At 42.9% G+C, this 20,000-nt stretch overlaps 1 protein-coding gene across 1 annotated transcript in view; it reads right to left on the bottom strand.

Moving 5' to 3' along the window:
• Positions 1–20,000, bottom strand: part of kcnj10b (potassium inwardly rectifying channel subfamily J member 10b) — a 36,862-nt gene that overhangs the window by 13,334 nt on the left and 3,528 nt on the right. The window contains exon 2 of the mRNA XM_084410539.1: positions 16,434–16,773. Coding sequence (XP_084266665.1) covers positions 16,434–16,773 — 340 coding nt within the window. The remainder of the gene's footprint in view (positions 1–16,433; positions 16,774–20,000) is intronic.

The raw sequence follows: 20,000 nt of genomic DNA on the forward strand, positions 1-20,000 counted from the left end.
CCTGAAAACACACTGCATCGTGAGGACGGAAGGGTTCCCTTACGAGAACGTTCTCTCGTACTGCGTTGCAAACGCTGTGGGAAAACTCCTTTTCTCGAGAATATTGAAGCCTTTATTTTAAAACGCATTGCTGCAGCATAAGCGAGAGCATCAAGCTCGCGCGAGCTAGCTGATAGGCTGTGCTGCAGGCAACTGCACGAACCAATGGCGAGAGAGCAGAGGCGCGCGAACCAATCAGAGAGCTTGGCGCCCTGCCATACTCGAGCGCGCCAAATAGGGCGTGGCAGGAGAGTATAAATACAGAGAAATCTCGCCATAAAACAGATCTAATCTCCTTCAGCTTCGAGACTCACCTCTTCGCTGAAATCTCCAGAGAGAAGCCGCTCGTCGTGGAAAAGCCCTTCAGCGGAACAGCTTCGCGTCTTGGCAGATCTTCATTGCATCGCCGGCTGAGCGTTTCCCTGTGGCATCCGACGAGTATCCTTTTTTGCTATCTCACAAAAGAGCATATCGCTGTTTTCACAGCGCGCAAACGGCGTTGATTCAAATGCCCGTTTGTGATTCCTGCGGGGTTTCCCTGCACGTGTCTGATAGACACACACTGTGTGCTGTCTGCCTCGGTCCTGAGCACACCGAGTCAGCGCTCACTAAAGGCGGCTGTCCACACTGTGACAGCATGACCATGGCGGTTCTCCGGTCACGTTTCACCCTCGCTACTTCAGAGGGTGAACCCGCTTCACTTCCGTCTTCGGCGCCCCACGAGCCCCGTAGGAAGAAGCGACGAGATCAGAGGATCCCTGAAAGCGGTGAGGTTGAAGAGCTCACGCCGGGTCTCTCCCCGCGTGCTTCGCCCTCCCCCCCATCTCCGGTTCTGTTCGCGAGGAGCGATCAACGCCCCTCTCTCGAAGCGGTGGGACTCGTTTCCTTTGGCGGATCCGCGGAGGATGATGACGCAGTTTCTGTGGCGGCATCTGAGAGCGAGGAATGGTCGGGCTCTGCGGACCCCACCCCCTCCTCTCTGTGTGATCGTCCTGACGCACGTGCGAGCATTGACGCCGAACTTTTCCGTGTCATGTCTCGCGCTGTCGACGAACTAGGACTCAACTGGCTTTCCCCAGCTGAACCTACGAGAGGCCGCCTCGACGAGTGGTACCTGCCGGGCCGCCAACAGGCCCCCCGTCAGCGCGCCGCCCCCTTTCTGCCGGAGGTTCACGAGGAGCTCACTAAAAGCTGGCGCGCGCCCTTTTCAGCGCGAACGCGCTCTTCAGCTTCTCATACTCTCTCCTCTGTCGACGGCGCTGAAGAGAAGGGCTACGTGTCTCTTCCCCCCATCGAGGAAGCGGTCGCCGTTCATTTGTGCCCTCCCACTGCAGGCAGTTGGAGGTCCAAAATGGCGCTGCCTTCTAAGCCTTGCAGGGCTACCTCAGCTTTGGCCGCCCGCGCCTATACCGCCGCTGGCCAAGCTGCTTCGGGGATTCACGCCATGGCTACACTTCAGGCGTTCCAAGCAAAGCTCCTCCGCTCCATGGATGAGTCAGGCCCTTTCCCGGACACCCTGAAAGACCTCCGTAGTGCTTCAGATTTGGCGCTTCGGGCCACGAAGACCACCGCACAAGCCCTCGGCCGCAGTATGGCCAGTTTGATTGTGCTTGAGCGCCACCTGTGGCTCAACTTGACGGAGATCAAGGACGCAGATAGAACCGCCTTCTTGGATTCTCCGATCTCCACATCTGGTCTCTTCGGCCCATCTGTTAACGGCTTCGCGGAGCGTTTCACTGAAGCACAGAAGGCTTCAAGTGCTATGAAGCACTTTCTCCCCAAACGCTCCAGCTCGGCTTCACGGCGCCCCAAGAGCGCGCCGCGGCCAGAAAAGTCAGTGCCTCAGGTTCACCAGCCCCGCCCAGCGGCTGAAACCGGTCAGCACCTAAAGCCGGCGAAACGGTACCCGTTCCCCAAGCGCCAGGGGCCCAGGCCGAAGCTCACGCTCGACCACGAGCCTAAGAAGCCGTCCTAACCGACAGGAAGAGGGGTTCATGTCCCGCCGCGGCCGGACCAGCCCCGAAGATCGCTCGAACGCTTCTCACAGCCCCCTCTTCAGCTCAGGCGGCTGGAGTGGTTTTAAATGCAGAAATAGGGCCTGTTATTCTTCATGCACCTCTGCACACAAACGCTGTTTTAACAGCGACCCACAAAAAGCACAAATCGAGCAAAATTTCACTTTCATGTCTAGTCGAGCCCCCGTCTCCAGGCGCTCAGTCTTCAGACATGATTATACCTCTGGTTCATCGGGCTATGGCGTGGCAGGCCATACCCGGAGTCTCAGAGTGGGTAATGAACATTATAAAGCGCGGTTACTCGCTTCAGTTCTCCCGCAGACCACCACGCTTTCGAGCTGTTATTCAAACTTCGGTAAGGAGCACATTGTCCCACGTCCTCCGCACCGAAGTACAGGGTCTGCTGGCAAAGGGGGCTATCGAGAGAGTTCCCGCCGCACTAAGCGAGTCAGGGTTTTACAGCCGTTACTTCCTCGTTCCGAAGAAGGACGGCGGCTTAAGACCCATTTTAGATCTCAGACATCTGAACAAAGCCCTCATGACACGGCCGTTCAGAATGCTTACAACCAAACACATCCTGGCGCAAATTCGCCCAGGCGATTGGTTCTTCTCAGTGGATCTAAAAGACGCGTACTTTCACATACAAGTGAACCCCCACCACAGGCCATTCTTGAGATTCGCCTTCGAGGGGCAGACATACCAGTACACAGTTCTACCTTTTGGACTGGCACTGGCACCTCGTACGTTCACGAAATGCATGGATGCGGCTCTCTCCCCCCTAAGACAGCGGGGAATGCGCATCCTGAACTACCTCGACGACTGGCTCATTTTGACTCAGTCAGAGGCGGAGTCCAATACTCACAAAGCCTGGCTTCTCAGTCATCTGGAATGCCTGGGGCTCAGAGTGAACTTCTCCAAGAGTATTCTGTCGCCCAGTCAACGTATCACGTTCCTGGGAACAGTTCTAGACTCCGTACTTATGAGAGCATGGCCCACATCAACCCGTGCTCTCTCGATCCAGCGGCTCGCCGCGTCGTTCACGAAGGGCGCTTATGTACCCCTTCGAACGTATCAGAGGATTTTGGGCCTTATGTCTTCGGCAGCTTCAGTACTCCAACTAGGCCTACTGCGCATGCGTCCTCTTCAGCTGTGGCTAGCACCTCGGGTGCCCCCTCACGCTTGGCGTTCAGGTATCTTGAATATCAGGGTGGACCAGCATTGCATCCTAGCACTGGCCCCCTGGATGAACGCCAGCTGGTATCAGCAGGGCGTAAGCATGGGAGTGGTCTCAGAAAGGAGGGTCATTTCGACAGACGCCTCCAACTCAGGTTGGGGAGCCCTGTACGAGGGCAGGCCTGCCTCCGGCCTCTGGTCGAGCTCGGAGAAACGCCTACACATAAACTGCCTCGAGATGAGAGCAGTTTTTCTAGCCCTAAAAACCTTCCTTCCACACCTGGCAGGACACCATGTCTTGGTCCGGACGGACAACATGTCGGTGGTGTCCTACATAAATCGCCAGGGCGGCCTCAGATCCCGCAATCTGTTCGCCATAGCGACTCAGCTGCTACTATGGGCTCAGACCAATCTGCGCTCGCTCAGAGCAGCTCACGTGCCGGGCACGTTGAATATAGGAGCAGACATGCTCTCTCGGGGCAACGTTCCCCCAGAGGAATGGTCACTCCACCCCCAGACAGTTCTCCTATTATGGGAAGTCTTCGGGCAGGCAGAGGTAGACCTCTTCGCCTCAGAAGACAACTGTCACTGCCCAATCTTCTTTTCGAAGAAAAGGGACGCGCTGGCCCACGACTGGCCCAATCGTCCCCTTTACGCGTTTCCTCCGGTCTCGATGTTACCTCAGGTCATCGAACGGATCAGGAACACGGGGTGTGCGACCCTCCTGATAGCTCCTCTCTGGCGGTCCCGATCTTGGTTCCCAGAGTTGATGCAGCTGTCTGTTTCAGACCCTTGGCCAATTCCTCTGAGGAGCGACTTATTGGCTCAAGCGAACAGAAGGATCTGGCACCCCCGTCCCGACTTGTGGGCCCTTCATGCTTGGCCACTCAACGGCTACCCCAGGACCTCCCAGAGGGCGTCCTGAATACTATTCTGGAGGCTAGAGCTCCGTCTACTAGACGTCTCTACCACCTTAAATGGTCAGTGTTTTCCAGCTGGTGTCAGGCTCGAAACCTCGACCCGTACACTTGTGAAGTGCCAATGGTTCTTTCCTTTCTCCAAGAGATGCTGGACGCGGGACGTTCCCCGTCAACACTCAAAGTATACGTGGCAGCCATCGCGGCTTTTCACGTTCTGGTGGCTGGCTCTTCTTTGGGAAAATGCGACCTTATTGTTCGCTTCCTTAAAGGAGCTAGGAGGCTCAACCCGCCTCGGCCGCCCTCAGTGCCGGCCTGGGATCTTTCACTGGTTCTACGGGCCCTGAAGGGACCTCCCTTTGAACCTTTAAGGTCAACGGACCTAAAATCCCTTTCCCTGAAAACCGCTCTTTTACTGGCACTGGCGTCAGTCAAAAGAGTAGGGGACTTACACGCGCTTTCCATAAGCGCTTCCTGTCTTGAGTTTGGCCCTAACGACTCTAAAGTCCTTTTAAAGCCAAGACACGGTTATGTGCCTAAAGTGCTCTCTACTCCGTTCAGAGCACAGGTAATTTCGCTGTCAGCTCTCCCAGCTTCGGGGGAAGACAGTGATGCTCACACGCTCTGCCCTGTTAGAGCGTTGAGAATTTACTTGGAGCGTTCAGCCTCATTTAGACAGTCTGAACAGCTCTTTGTCTGTTTCGGGGGCCGAACCAAGGGGTTGCCGGTCACGAAACTCACGCTATCCAGATGGATAGTTGATGCTATTGCTCTTGCATACACCTCACTGGGCCTCTCCTGCCCCATAGGTGTCAGGGCTCACTCTACGAGAGGCATCGCCTCCTCGTGGGCTTGGACTAGTGGTGTCCCTATTGAAGACATTTGTGCGGCGGCAGGCTGGTCAGCTCCGTCCACATTTGCAAGATTTTATAACTTAGAGATCCCGGCTTTACAAGCACGAGTTCTCTCCATCTAACCCTGGCTCTCTGGATCCAGGTTAGTTCTCTAAGTTGTAAGGGAACTTTACATAGGCTGGCCTTTTTGCCCTAGTCTATGTACACGCTATATATCTTTAGGCCCGATGTTCTGGTCTGTGGTATTCTGGCTACTCTTTCTATCCCGGGATCCCTGGATTAGAGTAGTCACGAGACTTAGCACGGCGTTTTAAAAAGTGTTCCCACAGCGTTTGCAACGCAGTACGAGAGAACGTTCTCGTAAGGGAACGTACTTGGTTACTTACGTAACCTCGGTTCCCTTAGAGATAAGGGAACGAGTACTGCGTTGCCCTGCCGTGCTATTCTCGAACATCAGGTATTTTCGTTCAGTCGATTAGACCTGTTTTATGGCGAGATTTCTCTGTATTTATACTCTCCTGCCACGCCCTATTTGGCGCGCTCGAGTATGGCAGGGCGCCAAGCTCTCTGATTGGTTCGCGCGCCTCTGCTCTCTCGCCATTGGTTCGTGCAGTTGCCTGCAGCACAGCCTATCAGCTAGCTCGCGCGAGCTTGATGCTCTCGCTTATGCTGCAGCAATGCGTTTTAAAATAAAGGCTTCAATATTCTCGAGAAAAGGAGTTTTCCCACAGCGTTTGCAACGCAGTACTCGTTCCCTTATCTCTAAGGGAACCGAGGTTACGTAAGTAACCAAGTACGTTTACTAGTGTGTTAGTTATTAGCTTAGGGAGGAACGAAAGTGCATCACTGTGAAGGAAATGAAAGTGCGCTGGACAGAATGCAGCAGCAGCACAATAATCATTTTAGCTCGATCAAAATATGATTAATTGCAAAGCCCTAGTGTCATCAGACCTATTCAAACCGGCCACTGGACCGTTCATTCACAGAGCTAGTCTTTCAGTGTCTTTTGTTATACCGTTTATGATGCTTTAGCCATCAGTCGAGTGCTCATCATCATTGATCATTATTTGTGCTAAAATATTTCCTCAGAACACGAGTTCTGCTATTTAATACACAATTCAAAGCAGAATTGTCATGCGCCAAGCAATCCGCGCATTAAAACACAGCATGCCACTGGGAAAGTGTTCAAAAGCAGTGCACCCACTACAAATATTTCTATTCAAATTAATATAAAAATATTGTAACTTCTGGATAATGATTTCATGAAACGGTATTTATTTTCATTCTCTCCTTTACAGATGAAATACAGACGTTGCAGACACAACACCCTGTGTGGCAGAAGCAAGTGCAGAACAGGTATTGTGTAGTTTTGTAAGAGACATTAACATTTATTCCAGGTGGATTTTTTATATTAAAGTATGTTCATTATAGTTAAGTGTGCTTATTATACATCTGCAAAGTGTAAAGTTGATATAGAGACTTGAGAGCCAAGCACTGTGTGACCCTGAAAACACACTGCATCGTGAGGACGGAACGGTTTACTAGGACATTGTAGTAGGGCTGTGCAATTAATTGAATTTCGATTTCGATTTTTGCTCCCAACGATCACCAAAATAGTATAATCGATTATTTTGCCATGTTCTGTTTTGAAAGAACGCTGTAATTTTGTCTTGTGTTCTGAAAGACACGCGCACGCGCACATCCGCCCCTCCCGATGCCATAAACTCTCTCAGCTTGAATGTAAAACTGATTAAACTTAAAAAGAAGTGAAAATGATAAACTTTAGTTACGATGCAATGCTGGCCCGATTCCGTCATGTCACTCCCGACTCCTAAACGCGAGAGTGTAGTTTCGACGCTTGCCTTGTCCAGCGCATTTAGAGAGACGGAGAGAGAGAAGACGCGGCGCCGCTGAACACTCGCGCGGTTTGTGAAATTGCGTCTTGGAGAAAGTTTTAAAATTATTGATTTGATTTTATAATCTGTGTGGATTCATTTAGGCTACTCATACAATCTATATGCTAAAGTAAATCAATGTTTGTGGGGGAATTTATAAGTGGTGGACCTGCGGGAATGATTAAAATACTCATTGAAGTATTATCTGTTATATATTATTTATTTTAATAGTTCAAAAAGTACAATCAATGTTCAAATTTCGATGAATTGTTGAAAGGTGTCTTTGGTAACACTTTACAATAAGGTTCATTAATTAGCATTAGTTAATTACCTTTGTTAAAGGAGAACTCCGGTCAATTTTAACATTGAGCTCATTTTTTTGTACATTTGGAGTGCTGTCAATACAGAGAACAACGACAAAAATCGGTGTTGCCTACACCGTTTTATCCTCTTTTTAAAATTTGCACCCTGTTGACTTCAATGGGGCAAGTTTTAAACCTGCTTTTAGCCTCTTAACATCCTTGATGTGTCATTACAAGTGCACAGGTCATGTGAGTGATTCCTTCTGAGTGAACGCGGGTGAATCTGACTGCAGTAGATGTGAAAGATATGAATAAAAATGATGTTTATTCAGCCAGCGCAAATACCTGTGTTTACATCCTGTTTTCGGTCGAAGTCCACAGTAGTCGATTGTCGAGTTCACGCGCATAGGTTTAGTACCAGGATGTAACAGGAAAACAGGATGTAAATACAGGTATGTGCGCTGGCTGAATAAACATCATTTTTTATTAATATCTTTCACATCTACTGCAGTCAGATTCACCCGCGTTCACTCAGAAGGAATCACTCACATGACCTGTGCACTTGTAATGACACATCAAGGATGTTAAGAGGCTAAAAGCAGGTTTAAAACTTGCCCCATTGAAGTCAACAGGGTGCAAATTTTAAAACGAGGATAACACGGTGTAGGCAACACAGATTTTTGTCGTTGTTCTCTGTACTGACAGCACTCCAAATGTACAAAAAAATGAGCTCAATGTTAAAATTGACCGGAGTTCTCCTTTAAGATTAACTAATAATGAACAATACTTCTACAGCATTTACTAATCTTAGTTAATATTAATTTCAACATTTACTTATATGTTATTAAAATGAAAGGTTGTATTTGTTAACATTAGTTAATGCACTGTAAACTAACATGAACAAACAATGAACAGCTGGATTTTTATTAACTAACATTAAAAAAGATTAATAAATACTGTAACAAATGTATTTCTCGTTGTTAGTTCATGTATGTTAACTAATTAACATTGTTGTAAAGTGTTACCGTGTCTTTTTAATAAATGCAACACGTTCCCAAAGTCATGTGAAATAATCGTGATTTCAATACCGACCAACATTTTTTTGTTTAAGCAGCAGTTTACGAGGATACTCGCTGAGCGTGTCTGTCTGTTCCAGCACGAAAACACAAGAAAGAACTGAATTTTGTATGCCAGGGCTCCAGACTAAGTTCACACTAAGTTCTACAGAAAGTGTTTGGCAGCACTGTGGGATGACGGAGCACTGAGCTTAACTGAGGTGTATAGATAAAGTTAACTTTAGTTATTATCATTCATAATGTCTTAATATTAATTCAAAAGCAAAATGAGTGACAAAATAGATATTAGGGAGTGAAAATAGCCAATAAGCATCCTCTGCAGCCATGTTTACAACAATAATTTAATCTTTTTTTTATTTAAATAAGTATGAACATTACATTCGTTTAACTGCTCAGTGTGAGTCTGCAGTACGGTCAGCCGTCAGGAAGAGAGTGCTTCTAATTGACTTTACTTTTCTCCGTTGAAGTCTATGGGGTCGCTGTGTCCATTTATGTTACTGTCTATGGCATACCGTCACTTAAACAACGTTGAACTTTCAGACTCGGCTCTGTTGAGGCAAAAACAATTCATGTTGATTCTAGTCTATTTTTGTTCATAAAATGTCATAGAAATGCATGTATTATCAAAGTTACATGCATTTTGTGAACTAAATTGTAAATGTTTGTATCTTGTAACTGATTTTTTTTATATTAAACATTTCACATTGCAATGTTTTCTTGTTTTTATCGTTCTTGTTTTTAGTGGCTGAAAGTGTTGAGCATCGTGGGAAGAAAAGAATATGGTCAAAAGCAGAAGTTTCTGCTGTGATGTGGCATTTTAAAATCCACACAGCCAAAGGACATTTGGCCACAACATCTGAGTGTCTTCAATGCAAATCTGCTGAAGAGCATGTGCTACAAAACCGGTCAGTACAAAACATTTGGTGAGAAACAGAGGTATAACAGCCAAAAGGAGAAGTCGGTATGAAAGTGCATGAGTGCTGTTCATGAAATGCAGCCATAAGCTTTTACATTTTTTAGCTTATTTTATTATGTTTAAATGTTGCCTCCTTGCTGTCTTATGGGTTATTTACACTTGATGTGACTGGTTTCCAATGCGATGTTCCAGTTTCTGTATTCAGTGAAGCTGATTTCTCATTTGTTGTTGTTTTGTTGTCGTTTTCCACCAATGCAATAACTGTGAACTGGACTTTGCATCGCTGCAGCACACACCATTATACACATTGTTCCTGGTTTCTAATGATTCTTTGCCTCATAAATTTGTTTTTCTTGTTTGTTTTTTGTCGCTGTGCCCTGTTTACAAAATATGCTATTGTTGATCTCTCCATGACATTGCACTGTCGATTAATGCTGTGATGTAATCTCGTTGACAATAAATTATTATTATTATTATTATTATTAGTTTCGAAGGGTTAGTTCACCCAAAAATGAAAATTCTGTCATGATTTACTCACTCTCAAGTTGTTCCAAACCTGTATGAGTTTTTTTTTCTTCTTCTGAACACAAAAGAAGATTGAAGAGTGAAGAATGTTGGTAGTCAAACAGTCGACGGTAGCCATTGACCTCCATATTATTATTTTTTTCCTACTATGGAGGTCAATGGCTACCGTCAACTGTCTAGTTTCCAACATTCTTCACTCTTCAATCTTCTTTTGTGTTCAGCAGAAGAAAGAAACTCGTACAGGTTTGGAACAACTTGAGAGTGAGTAAATTTTTGGGTGAACTATCCCTTTAACTGTAGTATCTGCATTGTTGGCGAGATATTGCTGTTCACATTGTTTTATAGCACCTCAAAATATTAAATACAAAACAGTAACATGGTTAAAACTTGTGTTTTTTTACTTTTTACTTGCTCAACTGCTTAGTTGCCACCCCTCAGAGGCCTCTTTAATGAAGGGGAGGTATTGTTTCTTTATTACCAGCAAGGATGTTTCAAGTTGTTGAAAACCTGGTAGATGGATATGGTTAATCTTGATTTACAGAAAACAAATTATACTGTATCTGGTAGTCTGGAAAATACAGTTACCCATTAAATCCTATGTAGAATTTGTGGGAACAGCTTGGTTGGAAAGTTGGTTAGACCCATAGGATGTGAAAATTCATCTCAAGTCATCTTTATTTCTATAGCGCATCATACAACTTAATATTACGACAAACTTAACAGGTAGAATGCAAAGGTTTGTAGTGTTATTGCTGCCAATATTATATATATATATATAAATGAAAAGTCTAAAAAGCCATGGGTGTCTAAAGTGTGTCCTGGAGGGCCACTGTCCTGCAGAGTTCAGCTCCAACCCCTATTAAACACAGCTAAATCAGCGAATCAAGGTATACTAGAGTCCTCCAGGCAGGAGTGTTGAGGCGAGCTGGAGCTGAACTCTGCAGGACACGAGTTGGGACACCGCTGCTCTGTGTTAATATTCGTGTTTGCAAAGTGTCAGAAAAAGCAGCTGTACCTTGTCATCTCCTCTTTCTGACATTATATGGCTTCACTTTCAGTCAAACATGGTATGATCACTCTACATGAATCCCAGTGTAATCAACAAAGATTCCCACACAGCAAGTGTGGCAGTGGCAGCTGATTAAAGGCATTCATTATGACACTACACTTGGTGATATTGATATGGGTGCACTGCATTCTCTTACTTGTGTTTCTTCAGTTTTCTTTCTGTAAAGATTTGATAGGGACAGTCTCAGGACAGGAGGCCTCTTTTATTTGGTTTGGCAGTCCAGTGTTGGGTTATGTGACCCATTAGCTGGATATGTTTGTGAGGGGGTGCACTATTACTACTATCAGTGAAAGTAACCCAGCTGCTAACTCTGCAGTGAGTGACCCAAAACCTAGTCAGCATAGTAAAAACAACCCAACAAAAAGGACTGAACCCAGAATATATAAATATATATATATATAAAAAAAAAAAAAAATTTTTTAACATGTATCATATACACTCACCTAAAGGATTATTAGGAACACCTGTTCAATTTCTCAATGCAATTATCTAATCAACCAATCACATGGCAGTTGCTTCAATGCATTTAGGGGTGTGGTCCTGGTCAAGACAATCTCCTGAACTCCAAACTGAATGTCAGAATGGGAAAGAAAGGTGATTTAAGCAATTTTGAGCGTGGCATGGTTGTTGGTGCCAGACGGGCCAGTCTGAGTATTTCACAATCTGCTCAGTTACTGGGATTTTCACGCACAACCATTTCTAGGGTTTACAAAGAATGGTGTGAAAAGGGAAAAACATCCAGTATGCGGCAGTCCTGTGGGCGAAAATGCCTTGTTGATGCTAGAGGTCAGAGGAGAATGGGCCGACTGATTCAAGCTGATAGAAGAGCAAGTTTGACTGAAATAACCACTCGTTACAACCGAGGTATGCAGCAAAGCATTTGTGAAGCCACAACACACACAACCTTGAGGCGGATGGGCTACAACAGCAGAAGACCCCACCGGGTACCACTCATCTCCACTACAAATTGCAGGAGCTCACCAAAATTGGACAGTTGAAGACTGGAAAAATGTTGCCTGGTCTGATGAGTCTCGATTTCTGTTGAGACATTCAGATGGTAGAGTCAGAATTTGGCGTAAACAGAATGAGAACATGGATCCATCATGCCTTGTTACCACTGTGCAGGCTGGTGGTGGTGGTGTAATGGTGTGGGGGATGTTTTCTTGGCACACTTTAGGCCCCTTAGTGCCAACTGGGCATCGTTTAAATGCCACGGCCTACCTGAGCATTGTTTCTGACCATGTCCATCCCTTTATGACCACCATGTACCCATCCTCTGATGGCTACTTCCAGCAGGATAATGCACCATGTCACAAAGCTCGAATCATTTCAAATTGGTTTCTTGAACATGACAATGAGTTCACTGTACTAAAATGGCCCCCACAGTCACCAGATCTCAACCCAATAGAGCATCTTTGGGATGTGGTGGAACGGGAGCTTCGTGCCCTGGATGTGCATCCCACAAATCTCCATCAACTGCAAGATGCTATCCTATCAATATGGGCCAACATTTCTAAAGAATGCTTTCAGCACCTTGTTGAATCAATGCCACGTAGAATTAAGGCAGTTCTGAAGGCGAAAGGGGGTCAAACACAGTATTAGTATGCTGTTCCTAATAATCCTTTAGGTGAGTATAAATAACCTTAAAGCTACAAACAAACCTTTCTGGCTTTGTTTTTGTGCAGTGATTGTTAACTTGCAAGTCAAAGACACGTCATAGTCCCAGTAAACCCATCTGTCTTTGCAGTGCAGCGTGTAGTCATGTTTCTTTGTATATGTTAATGAACTGTGATGTCATTGTGACATCACATAGTCCTTGTAATCCATTTGTCCTCATAATCCTGGTTTTTGTCTTCTAGGACAAAAAAAAAATCAGGGTACCATGTGTCTTGTTTTATAAGGTGTAAATAAATAATAGAGTTTGAGTTTTGAAGCCATGATTTTTAAAAGCATTTCCATTTTTATTTGAAAGCTCTAGCATAAAAGGAAGTCATAGACCCCCTAAACCACCTTTTTTTTCTGGTTCGAAGAAACTGTCCTTATAAGTCATGCTAACCTGTGTGTGTGTGTGTGTGTGTGTGTGTGTGTGTGTGTGTGTGTGTGTGTGAGTGAGAGTGTGTGAATGAATGAGTGAGTGTGTGAGTGAGCGAGTTCAATATTTATGTGTATGCCAGGTAAAGGTGGCACAGAAGCGCTTCTGAAGTGTAAATGTGTTGTATGTACACAGACTGTTTAATGTTGCTCAGAGGTGGCATGAATGCATTTACATGGGTTTAAATCTTTTCTTCTGTTAGAACATTTTCGGGTGGAGTTTGGGGATTTTTCTTACTCTATAGTACCATTAACTTGTGGTGTACCTCAGGGATCAGTTTTGGGCCCGCTTTTGTTTTCATTTTATTTGCTCCCTTTAAGTTAGATGTTTCGTTGGCATATCATTCCCAATGATAGGGAAGCAGATCCTTATCATTTTCATGTGGATGAAACCCAGTTTTACCTCCCTTTGAAACATGGGGGGAATTATGGCATGCACTTTTTGTTGGAATGTCTTTCGGAGGTAAGATGCAGCTAACTCAATCTAAAACAATTCAAATCTGGGTCCTTTATCTCTGAATTTTCATGCTCATGCTAGAAATTGTGATGTGATTTTTGATAACGGCCTACAATTTGATAAACAAATGTTAAAGGATGATGATGGCTTTTATCATCTCAGATTGAGTTTTTATCAGTGAAGGATTTTGAGACGGTGAATCATGCTTTTGTTTCCTCTAGGCTGGATTACTGTAACTCATTGGTGTGGCTCAGTCCTCTTTATCCCGCCTACAACAAAACAACACTGCCAGGCTTCTTACTGGAACTAGAAAAAGTTCTGGCTTCACTTCACTGGTTGCCGGTTGAGTACTGTGTTCAATTTAAGGTTTTATTATATGTGTATGCCGGAACACTTTAGGCTTTCTTCTGACTTTAAAACCTCCATGAATCAATGTAATTATTGTAATTAAAATGTAATGTAATGTAAAATTTCAATGTAATTAAACTTGGATCAATGTAATTATTTTAATTTGTGTGTTTACTTGTTAGTTTGTTATGCATTTAATGGGCTCCTACAGTATATAATGCCCTTTTCACAAGATGTAAAATAAGTCTCTGATGTCCCCAGAGTGTGTGTGTGAAGTTTTAGCTCAAAATACCCCACAGATATTTATATATATATATATATGTGTGTGTGTGTGTGTGTGTATATATATATATATATATATACAGTGAGGAAAATAAGTATTTGAACACCCTGCTATTTTGCAAGTTCTCCCACTTGGAAATCATGGAGGGGTCTGAAATTGTCATCGTAGGTGCATGTCCACTGTGAGAGACATAATCTAAAAAAAAAAAATCCAGAAATCACAATATATGATTTTTTAACTATTTATTTGTATGATACAGATGCAAATAAGTATTTGAACATCTGTCTATCAGCTAGAATTCTGACCCTTAAAGACCTGTTAGTTTGCCTTTATAATGTCCACCTCCACTCCATTTATTATCCTAAATTAGATGCACCTGTTTGAGGTCGTTAGCTGCATAAAGACACCTGTCCACCCCATACAATCAGTAAGAATCCAACTACTAACATGGCCAAGACCAAAGAGCTGTCCAAAGACACTAGAGACAAAATTGTACACCTCCACAAGGCTGGAAAGGGCTACGGGGAAATTGCCAAGCAGCTTGGTGAAAAAAGGTCCACTGTTGGAGCAATCATTAGAAAATGGAAGAAGCTAAACATGACTGTCAATCTCCCTCGGACTGGGGCTCCATGCAAGATCTCACCTCGTGGGGTCTCAATGATCCTAAGACCTCCTTCCCTCAGTTAGAGCATTGAAGATGGGTCGAGGCTGGGTCTTCCAACATGACAATGACCCGAAGCACACAGCCAGGATAACCAAGGAGTGGCTCTGTAAGAAGCATATCAAGGTTCTGGCGTGGCCTAGCCAGTCTCCAGACCTAAACCCAATAGAGAATCTTTGGAGGGAGCTCAAACTCCGTGTTTCTCAGCGACAGCCCAGAAACCTGACTGATCTAGAGAAGATCTGTGTGGAGGAGTGGGCCAAAATCCCTCCTGCAGTGTGTGCAAACCTGGTGAAAAACTACAGGAAACGTTTGACCTCTGTAATTGCAAACAAAGGCTACTGTACCAAATATTGACATTGATTTTCTCAGGTGTTCAAATACTTATTTGCAGCTGTATCATACATATAAATAGTTAAAAAATCATACATTGTGATTTCTGGATTTTTGTTTTAGATTATGTCTCTCACAGTGGACATGCACCTACGATGACAATTTCAGACCCCTCCATGATTTCTATGGGAGAACTTGCAAAATAGCAGGGTGTTCAAATACTTATTTTCCTCACTGTATATATATATATATATATATATATATATATATATATATATAAATTTAATATTTATAATATATTTTTATATATTTTTATCTTTAAATGCAAATGAGCTGCTGCTCCCTGCATAGAGGGCAGAGCTTTAACAGCTCCTGTGTGTGTGTGTGTGTGTGTGTGTGTGTGTGTGTGTGTGTGTGTGTGTGTGTGTGTGTGTGTGTGTGTGTGTGTTAGCAGTTTCGATTACCTCGCACACACACACACACACACTGAACATTTCAAAAACTTTTAGTCTTTTATGTTCAAACCGGAGTCAGACAATGATGGAGAGACTCGAGAAGAAGTGACAACATGAAGCAACAGGACATTTCTGAATGGTTAGTTGATGAATTTATGAAGCTGATGTGTAGTTATCTTCTAGTCACTGATTAGCATATTCTGTCTTGATAATCTATAAATCGTGTTCCGGGGGCGGAGTTTATGTACATTTTTCAAAGTCGTAAATAAAACTTCTACTTCAAAATTTCATGTTTAATTCAGTGTTCGCTCACTGTTCCTGTGTAATTGATGGCTTGACAAAGCTTCATGTTAGCAAAGTGCTAAAACATGTTAGCAAAATGCTTAATCATGCTAGCAATATGATTAATCGTGATAGCAACTTGTTAAACATGTTAGCAGCATGCTAATTCATGCTAGCAACATGCTAATTCATGCTAGTAAAATGCTAATTCATGTTAACAATATGTTGAAACATGTTAGCAGTATCCTAATTCATGCTAGCAACATGCTTAATCAGAAAAGCAATGTGTTAAAACATGCTAGCAACATGCTAGCCTGACTACGTCAGACTTCGTACTTCCGCTCAATTTCAGTTCGCTTCTGTACTCAGTCTGAGATATCGACCTGTCTTTTAGTTTTCCTCCGGCCTCAAAACAGCCGGCCAATCAACGAACAGAGGGCGGGCTTACGGGTAACCAATGATTTGATCTATAAATCGTGTTCCGGGGGAGGAGTTTATGTTAATTTTAGGGTTTGTGATGTCACTAACCCGGGAGGAAGCTCGTGTAGTCTCTACCAGCCGTTTGTTGTAGTCCTTAAAAAACAATTTCTTTAAAAGCAAATATCTCCCTTTGCTTTGAACGTTGAGCGTTGTAACTTTGCAGATGTTGTTTATGCTCAAACAGCAACATTACACACTAACTACAGTTAGAAAAGTCAAATCATAATCAACCACCCCTTTTAATTGTATAACAAACTCTTACCCAGCAGGTCTCCGTGCACCAAAGCCAGCAAGTACCACAGCAGTCCGAAGGCGAACCAGGTGCCCACAAACGTGGCGCTGAACAGCATAAGTTTGTACCTCCACTGCATGTCCACAAAGGTCGTCCAGGGGTCACGCAGGTAAAGAGCGCCACGCCCCCTCACATGCTCGACTCGCACGTTGCTCCGCCCATCCTTGGATAAGACCCGCCTCCTGCGTGTCACCTGACTCCCAGGCCCCACCCCTCCGAGCAGAGGCTTCAGAACGTCTGTCTGAGTCTGGGAGTGGCAGACCTTCTGAGGGGCGGGGCCATGAGAAGAAGTGGGCGTGGCCGACGTCATCTAGAGAAGAAACAAATGATGCTCATTTACATTTATGCATTTGGCAGACGCTTTTGTGTTTTTAAAGTCCCCTTTTGGACATATAATGTTGTTTATGTGTCTATGTGGTGTTTTTAATGTGCTTTAAGACAAACCATGTGTAACTTCATAAGTCGACACCATTACTGAGTGTTTTCTCCTTAAAACTGCAGTGAACCAAAGACAGTCTCAAAAACACGCTTTGAAATCGCTGGTGTTTCTGACGTCACAAACTACCTTGTAACCAATCAGATCAACGTGTGATCGGCAATCAGTGGATCTCTGAGCTGAGTGAGTGAGTGGAGGCGGGGCTCATTTGCATATTCATAGAATCGCGCATACTAAATGAGGCAAGGGTGTCGAGTTACAGTCAAGAATTGTTTGCAAGGAAAATTTTTTTTTAAATATGTCATTTTGGTGATCAAAGATGAGTTTTAAGGGATACAATTATTGACTACAGGGGGATTTTAAGGATTTAAATGAAGAGACAAGAGAAAATCTGCTCCAAAGATGTTCTGAAGAAAGGAGAGGGTAAAAAACAGTGGAAAAGATTGAGATTAAATTGTTGGGAATTTTGTTCAGATTTTATCAACACAATACTCATATCAGCGCGTGTGCATTGACTGCTATAGGCTTGAAATACAAATATGCACTTTTAAATTCAGCTCACTTGTTTTTCTGCGGTACTGGTTTACTTTTCACTCTGCAGGGAGAAGCTCATTGACTCCAGTTTATCTGATTAATCAGGAGATTATATTACATGGGAGAGACTTTTAACCAACAATGAGTGGAAAGAAACGCTAAATGAGGGCGTTTGAAAGGAAGACTGTCTGTCTGTCAAACGCTTCTCCGCATCCACCCGTTTAAACTCATTCCATTAGATATGAAATATAGCAAGTATAGCAACTTGTTAGCATGATATTTTTAGGATTTTCTATGCACTAATGTGACTTTCTTTATGGATTGAAGTCTCAGTGAAATCTCAATGCGTGACGTATGAAGTCTCACAGGTGTGGAGAATCGCATTAACTATCAACATCTTCCACAAACACACTCAGAACGGGCATCTTTACCACAAATGTTAGCTTTAATTATTGCTATTTTTGTCCAAATGCGCTTTGTTTGCGCTGTAGATGCATTTATGTTCAATAAAACAAAGTCTCTATTCAGTTTTTCAGCAGAACACTTATATAACAGCCTTAATTATATTCAGTGTTGTTGTGTAATCTGTTGGATCCCCGGTCCTTTCACATACATCATCTGATTGTTGATGTCATCTACCAGTTGCTACACTGTAAAAACATTATTTTTTTCAAAGTCGTAAATAAAACTCCAAGATTATTGAAGTGCATTTTGCCAAAAAAAAAAAAATCCTATTTCAGTTTTCTACTTCAAAATGTCATGTTTAATTCAGTGTCGCTCACTGTTCCTGTGTAATTGATGGCTTGACAAAGCTTCATGTTAGCAAAGTGCTAAAACATGTTAGCAACATGCTTAATCATAATAGCAATGTGTTAATGTATACTAGCAACATATTAATTCATGCTAGCAATATGCTTAATCGTGATAGCAACTTGTTAAACATGTTAGCAACATGCTAATTAATGCTAGCAACATGCTAATTCCTGCTAGTAACATGCTAATTCACGTTAACAATATGTTAAAACATGTTAGCAGTATCCTAATTCATGCTAGCAACATGCTTAATCAGAAAAGCAACGTGTTAACATGCTAACAAACATGCTAATTCATGCTAACATGATGATAAAAAATGCTAGCAACATGTTAAATCATAATAGCAACATGTGTTAAACATGCTAGCAACATGCTAATTCATGCTAGCAAACGTGTTAAGACATGCTTTCAACAGGTTAAATAATGCTAACAACACGTTTAATCATAATAGCAACATGTTGAAACATGCTAATTCATGCTAGCAAAACATGCTTAATCATGATAGCATTGTGCTAGAACATGTTAACAAAATGCTAATTCATGCTAGCAGTATGTTAAATCATGCTAACTATATGTTAAAACGTGCTAGCAACATGTGACTTTATGCTAACAACATGATAAAAAATGCTAGCAACTTTTTTAATGATAATGGCAACATGTGCTAAAACATGCTAGCAACATTCTAATTCATGGTAACAAACATGCTTAATCATGATAGTAATGGCTAAAACATGCTAGCAAAATGCCAATTCATAATAGCAAATGTGCTAAAACACATTAACAACATACTAATTAATATTAACAACATGGTAAAACATGTTATCAACATGTTAACTCATGTTATTAACATGCTAATTCATGTTAGCAATGTGTTAAAACATGCTAGCAAAAAGATAAAACATGTTAGCCGTATGCTAAATCATGTGAGCAATGTGCTAATTCATGCTAGCAACATCCTGAAACATGCAAATTCATGTTACTTTCATGTTAACTCATGCTAACAACATGTTAATTAATCCTAGCAATGGGTTAAAACATGTTAGCAACAGGTTAAATCATGTTAGAAACATGTCAATTCATGCTAACAACATTTTGAAACATACTAACAATGTGTTAAATGCTAGAAAAGTGTTAAAACACATTAGCAACATGCTAGATAATGATAGCAAAATGGTGAAACATACTAGCAACATGCTACATCATTCTAGCAAATCTGCTAAAAGATGTTAACAACATGTTTAATCATGCTAGCAAAGTGCTAATTCATGTTACCATCATGCTAAAACATTTGACCAACATGCTAAAACATACTAACAACGTTAAAACATGGTAGCATACTGGCAAAGTGCTAAAACATGCTAGCAACATGTTAGCAATTTGGTAAGAAATGCTAGTAACATGCTAATTAATGTTAGCAAAATGCTCAACTTGCTACAAACATGCAAGCCGATGAACTTGACTTTATAGTCATGACATTTTTTAGCAATTTTGGGATGAAAATTGTTTCTACACAATTAGTTTTTTAGTGCACAGTAAAAACTATGGTAACATATTATATAGACAAGGAAATATTGTTGCGCTCAGATGAAGGCTAGTTGTAAGTCCAGGTGCGTGAAAACCAATAAAATGTAGAAGAGACTGTAGATGGTTCGCACTCTGAAAAAACTAGACAAAGTCTTCAACAAAAAGAATCAATTATTTTAATAGAGCAAGAGCAGACGTTTCAGCCATCCAGCTATTCTCAATGCTCATAA

The sequence above is a fragment of the Rutilus rutilus genome, assembly GCF_951802725.1.
Source record: "Rutilus rutilus genome assembly, chromosome: 6".
Classification (NCBI taxonomy): Eukaryota; Metazoa; Chordata; class Actinopteri; order Cypriniformes; family Leuciscidae; genus Rutilus; species Rutilus rutilus.